The sequence below is a fragment of the Poeciliopsis prolifica genome, unplaced genomic scaffold (genome assembly GCF_027474105.1).
Source record: "Poeciliopsis prolifica strain line A6 unplaced genomic scaffold, Auburn_PproV2 SCAFFOLD010, whole genome shotgun sequence".
Taxonomy (NCBI): domain Eukaryota; kingdom Metazoa; phylum Chordata; class Actinopteri; order Cyprinodontiformes; family Poeciliidae; genus Poeciliopsis; species Poeciliopsis prolifica.
The window spans coordinates 5,685,679-5,692,449 of NW_026562385.1; the positions used below are offsets into that span (position 1 = coordinate 5,685,679).

Here is a 6,771-nt window from a genome sequence, read left to right on the forward strand (position 1 = left end):
AAAAATAACCTTTATTATGTGTTTCCAGTAAGCTGCCTCCATTAATGAAGAATGTTTTATAGATAAATTGATTGATTGCTTGATTGGTTGAAATAAAACCTTTTGTCATATCAGTGAACACCCTTGATTTGTTAGTAACTATATGATCCCAGTATCTTGATGTTATTTGGTGTTATAATTTTATAAATGCTATAATTATTTATTGCCCTGGCCCACAAAAGACCTAACTGAGAGCTAAAACAGCGTCATCGCAGACATCAGAAATCCATAAAGTAATCTCTGAATCGAGGGGAATCAAAGACTTTTATCGGCCAAGTCAAAGTCCATGTCTCTAACTGATGGAAAAGTTGATGGTGGACCTTGAGAGTGCTACACAAAACCAAAACCTGGGGTGAACTGAAACAATTTTGCAAAGACAAATGGGACAAAATTCCTCAAAAACAAAAGAGAGACACCTACTTCAAGTTACTGCAGATTAAGCTTGTCCTACAAGCTATGGATTAATGGGAGGTACTTTGTTTTCTCATCATTGCATTAAATGTCATGGGAACTTTATTTATTTAATTCCATCTTTCAACTTCAAATGCAGAGAAACACTGCTTGCTCAAACACGCAAAACACTGCTTGCTCAAAAAAGGGTGCCCATGCTTTATATAGAATGTTACCCAAGTTAAATTAAATATCATAGTGTGATAAATGAGCTCATAAAAGTAGTTTTTTTTTTCAAAAACCTTACTAAAGGAAATTTAAGTGAGTACATTTAATAGTTACTACCCATCTCTTCTGAAATTTAATATAAGCAAAGACACAACCAAACGCTACCTGCTTTCATCTTGCAATAATTGTGAAAACATTTCTAAGATAGTATGCAATTTATTCTTGCTTAAAATAGAAAATATTGTATTTTTAATTGCAGTTCACTCCCAGGTAATTAGCGTGAGGTTGCCATGACAGTCCTCTGACCTTTGAAGAGCTTCAGATTACGTGTGTTTTGTCGTCACTGGGAAATTATGTCTTAAAGGTGAATCATTTACACTTAAAGTTGCAAAGAAACTGACAAGTATTGATATGTGTGCAAAAGTTAAAGCACTGAGAGTTACATCAACTTGTTTAAAAATGTCGAAATCCACTGAAAATGTGAACATTATTGATTTGATTTGATAATGAGAGATTTATATTTGAAAAGCTTTAAGCTGAATATGTCACTGTTTTTCTTTTTTATTGCTCTCTGGTCCTGGTCACAGGGGAGGAGAGAAAGAAAAGAGGGTGGAACATTGTCAGTTCTGGTAAAAGCCACCGCTCTGTCAAAGGCAGATCTTGATTCTATCAGCTACTTTTACATCTGGGATTTTCTGCACTTCCTCATCATTAAGGATCAGACTTAACAGAAAAATAGCTTATCGCTCTCCTTTGTTGCTGTTTTTCTAATTAAAATTTACTGGTAAGTGAAACCAATTTTATTCTTCATCCCTCCTAATATTGAGCTGCTACTGTCACGGTCATTTCTATCTGTGTTTTCTACTGCTTTTATATTTAAATAGAGTAAAAAAACAAGCCATATCTCCTGAACCAAACAGGGCGAGGCAGAGACAATGTTCTACTGACAGAGGTTGCTTCATGAGGAGCTTGCTCATGTTGCTCTAATTGATTTAGGATGAATTTACGATGATTTGTGCTAATAGAGTAAGCCTGGTAGCAGTGGTGTACTCCCAGGAAAGCACTTACCCATTGTTGCTTGGATAAACAATGTTGGTCAAAATGAGTAAAGTGCTCTTAGCAAAGCTCCAACATCGAGCCTCTCCCAAGTAAATGACTAACAGGGTAAATTACTTCCTTACAATTGTTGCATATTGCCATCAGTGTTTCTCCATTTTGTGTAACTTTTTAGCTATTCTCTAGCCATTTTCAGCTCGTATTATGTTACAGTTTAAGCATTTTGATTAAAAAAATGTGTTATTTGAAGAAGAAATGTTAGATAATAACAGTTAGGTAAAATAATACAATGAACACAAGTTAGTCAGCTTTCATATACACAGTTACATTTTTAAAACTTCAGCAATGGGAACAAAAAGAAAAATAATCAGGCCTCTTATGAAACAACCTGATAAGTAGATTTGACTACTCCATGTCAACATGTAACGTTTTGTGATTCAGAGAGCACAATAAAAAAGGGAAGGGAACTACCAGTTAACGGTGAAAAAGCCATTGATTTTAGAGTTTGTTTGTTATTAACTGTATATTTAGAGAACAATTAAGTTACTTTTGGTTAAGCATGTTAAAAATTAATACCAAACTTCATCCACCACCTGCATTTAAATTAATACCTCTTTTTGGTCCATAGACATAGCAAAAAATAAAAAGGGTAAAAAAATGTCCAATACTATTTGTTTCCTTGCAACTATGAAGGAAACAACAACAACTATGAAGAGCGGGTTGATAACTTGGATGAGGTCACAGGGTCAAGCCAATGACTGTGCATTGGTCATCTCTTACAACATCACTGATGTGTCAGCATAAAACGCATTTTATCATTTGGACAGAAAACTTTCCGGAGTGGAATGTGTCAAACCTGCACAAGAGGCGCATTTTCTTAGATGAGCTAAGGCGCTTGTGGTACCACATATACAACAAAAACAGCATATACCAAGGAGCCCAACTACTGAAGATATAATAGAAGATTTTCAGGAGAGGAGTACAACCAGTACATTTATAAGTAAGTAAGTTAAAAGCGTGTTTTTGTGTGAGAACATGTTGTGTGTGCCTTAAGAGCATCAAAAAGCATAGCAACCATTTTTATTCTACTTTCGAGGTTTCTACCAGAGGAATAAGAAAGAGGAGGAGGTTCCAGGTTTGCAAGCCTTCTGATGAAGTCTAGATGACCTTGACTTGTGTGAAAAGTGAAAAATGTATTTTCACTGTGATGACATGTCCCTCATGTGCTGTGCAGATGACAAAACTAAAGCATCTAGTTCATTTCCATCAATCCAGTTTTACTTGTGGGTTGTGGAGATTCACAGACATACATGCACTGTGTTCATGTTTCTAATATCTTATTTTGTAGTTGTCTTGTTCAGTCAAAAACAGTGGTTGAATAAAGCTTATTTTCAATACAAAGCTTCATGACTCATTTGACTTGACTTTTAATCAGCGGGTCAATTTGACCCAGAACAGAACAGGTGTCTCAAGTTCAATTAGAAAGTTAACTTCTTGGAAAAAAATAAATCACTCAAACTGAACATAAAAAAAAAATAATTCAAGAATTATCATAGTTTTTTTGTGTCTAGGTTTTATCAGTGGATATGAGAACTATAATGTAAATTCTTTTAGGAAAAGAGATTAAACTGTTGTCACTGATCTTTTATCTGTGAGAAATAAAAAAAGAAAATCAATGCACAAATATTAATTGAAATAGTTAGTATTGGAGTTTTTGATACAAAAATGTCTAGGGGAATTTTTATTTTTTGTTTTCTGATAGTAGAGAATGGTGAAACATTCTACTGGTCAAATTGATGATACCAAGTTACCAAGATTTATACGAGGCCACGTTATTTAAAACAGTTGTGCTCAAGCAGAAAATATCTAAAACATTAAAGAGACCTGAAACATCAAGTTTCCGAGCATCTGTTTCTGCCCTCAGTCTAAATGTCATGGGAATTCATGATGTTAGATGGACCTTTTAATTGGGATTAGAAATTTGTCTGACTGTGCCTTGCCATTCAAAAGTGGGATAGCGAGGCTCAGAGTTCCCTGCATCTATTATCAAGAAAAAGCTGAACTAAACTGAGCAATAACTCAGAAACAGAGTCAATGCTGTTAAATCTACTTTTGCAAAACAAACAAAACAAAAAAGAACATGCGAGTAATAGTAGAAGAGGATGCAGTTCAAAATGTACAGTTTCCACCACTTTGGTTATAGTATGAAAATGTCTTACTTCCTCTGTCTATAGGTCTTCGGTTTACAGGGGTCTTCAAACACCTTCATCACAAGACACGCTGTTTTCACTCAAAACCTGAAACTGTTGGTTGTATGTCACAAAGCCTGTGGTCTCACTTCTCCTTTCACATGTTTAGGATCAAAACTTAGCAGTTTCAGTGACAAAAGTAGTTTACTTTGCTTTGTTTGTATTTTCTGTACAACACCAGAACTGCCACAGTCTGTGGTTTTAATCATTGGCTTTTATATAGTGGTTTCATATATAATATTGGTTTTACAGGTGGAATTTCTGAAGATGGAAAAAGGAACCCAACCACAGGATATGGCTCCACCCTACCCTGGCCCTCCACTGAATTATGGTGGTATGGCGCCTCAACCAGGCTTCCCAGCTCAACCAGGCTTCATGACTCAGCCAGGTTTCCCAGCTGAACCAGGCTTCCCAGCTCAACCAGGCTTCTCCGCTTCTCCTGGATACCAGGGAGGCATGTGGTCACTTCTTAACTTTCTAGTGTTTCACAGCATGCTCTATAAAATGCAGAACAAAAAGAATCTTAAAATATGGGAAACATACATTGTTTTTTGTTTTTTTTAAGACAGTTTGTCAATGTTTTGCTGAACTATTTCTCTCCTCTTGCAGGTGTTGCATTTGCTCCTGCTGTAGTTACACCTGCAGGTGAGGCAGCCTGTCCCAGGAACACACTGTTACATTGAAAACAAACATGTCTTCCTATGAAAGCGAGCAGAACTTTGCAGTTTAGATCACACATCACAATAAAATGCTCTTTCCGTTCCACCACCACTTCAGTGGGCCGACACATGATTGAAATCTTTCATTCTGAAAGAATGGGACTATTTGTGGCATTTGGCCTTGACAAAAAGCTTTTGTTCTCAGTGTATTCCCAGCACAGTCCCTTTCTGAAAACTGATTTGTTGACAAGAAATTCCCAATCATATTTTGTTTGTCCATTAAAGAGAAAGTGAAAGATTATTTTTCCATTAGTCTGTCAGCAATAGTTTGACCAAAAAGAGCAGTCTGACACACACTACCAAAATTCCAAATTATTATATTTCACATTTTCCTCTGTTCTTTCCTTACTCTGTAAATTCCTTACTTTGTAAATTAAGACAAATGCCTGAGTGATGCCAATCTGTCATTTCTTAGAGGATGTATATTTTATTACATAACGTCTACATTCTGTGCTGGTGAATTTTAGTCACTGCAAACGCTCTTTTCTCCTGAGATGTAATTGTTGTTGCTTATGGGAAAAAGTCAAGATTCCATAAATGTCTTCAGTGTTTTTTTCCCCATAAAATACAAACTGGAACTACTTTAATATAAATGCCCACACAAACTCATAAACTCATAAAGCAAAGAGGCTACAGTTTTCCACATACATCCACTAGAGGTCGGGATTCATCCTTATAATAAAAATCACTGATAGAATGAAAACTTGACATTGACAAATGTTTGACAAACAGCACAACAAAGGTGCTGTTCTTAAAAAATCCCTTCATTACATTCCCGATTTCTGGTTTTTCAAGGTACTGCAAAATTGTCCATAACCACATGATTGTAAAGTAGAAGAATGACTCATGATGAATACAAGTTTGAAGATTATAGACTGTATTTTTATGGAGTCCAGTTACTATGGCTGATGGATTCTTGTACATAGAAGATATTTATGTGAATCTTCACCTTCCCTAAATACACAACCACAGCTATACTTAAGATTAAAGCCCCTGCACATGTTAGAGTGGCCCAGTCGAAGTCAAGACATAAATTTTATCACAAGAATCTGTGGAGACATTTGAAAATAGCTGTCGGTCCAGTCTGATTGAGTCTGAGCAGTTTTGAACAGAAGAATGGACATACAATTAATTCCCTGAAATTTAAAGTCTTGAAGAGATATTTGTTAAGAGACGTTATTCAAACTGCACACAGTTTGCACACACAGAGCAAATGCCATCTTAACAAAATTTGTCTATTTTTAAGACTGATTCATTTGAATTTTTTTTAAAACCTATTCTACTATGAATAAAAATCTATTTCTGACTGATATCTTAAAGCAGAAAGAAAAAAGAATTTAACTGCACATGTAATTCTTGAATTTTTTTTTGAAAGAATATTTAAGCTTCTTTTAATTTCATTGTGTTTTGGGTCTTTCAGTGTCTCACGTTGTAGTTGCTTCAACACTGGGAGACGTCCCTGGTCAAACTTTGTGTCCTCACTGTCAGCAAACTGTGATCACCCAGACAGACTACAAGTCAGGAATGTTGGTCTGGGCTCTTTGTGGAGGAATGACCCTCATGCTGTAAAAACCTGCTCATTGTTCAATATCTTGGGACTTCAATTTCTTTAAAAATAAATACAAATAACAACAATTGACTAGAGTCTAACAGAATTTCTCATTTTTTCCACATACAGATGCTGGCCTTGCTGTTGTATCCCGTTCTGCCTCGACTCCTGTAAAGATGTGGAGCATCGTTGTCCAAACTGCCAAAATGTCCTCTACATATACAAACGGATGTGAAATCACAAAAACACACACAAAAAAAATTTAAATAAATAAGTAAATCACTGCAATCCTCTTCCTTTACTTTATAAATACAAATAATAATATATATTTTAAGTTCAAAGGGGTACAGCTTGCACTCATATGTGTGATTAGGTATTTCAAAAGAAGTTACGATAAGGCAATCAAAGGACATTTTCCTTTTAATTCTTCAATAAAAGAATTGTTTGCTTTCATTTTGGTTGTCACATATTTTGTTCAGAATATTGGAATAAGGGTGAACAGAAAATGGATGGATGGATGGATGGATGTATGGATGTATGG

The 6,771-nt window shown here is 35.5% G+C and overlaps 1 protein-coding gene across 1 annotated transcript; it reads left to right on the forward strand.

Moving 5' to 3' along the window:
• Positions 1-1,292: 1,292 nt before the first annotated feature.
• Positions 1,293-6,683, forward strand: LOC129363247 (cell death-inducing p53-target protein 1 homolog). The gene is made up of 5 exons (XM_055035224.1): positions 1,293-1,441; positions 4,215-4,416; positions 4,572-4,607; positions 6,102-6,246; positions 6,360-6,683. The coding sequence occupies exons 2-5, from the start codon at positions 4,230-4,232 to the stop codon at positions 6,463-6,465; spliced, it is 474 nt and encodes a 157-aa protein (XP_054891199.1). The 5' UTR covers positions 1,293-1,441; positions 4,215-4,229; the 3' UTR covers positions 6,466-6,683.
• Positions 6,684-6,771: the final 88 nt, after the last annotated feature.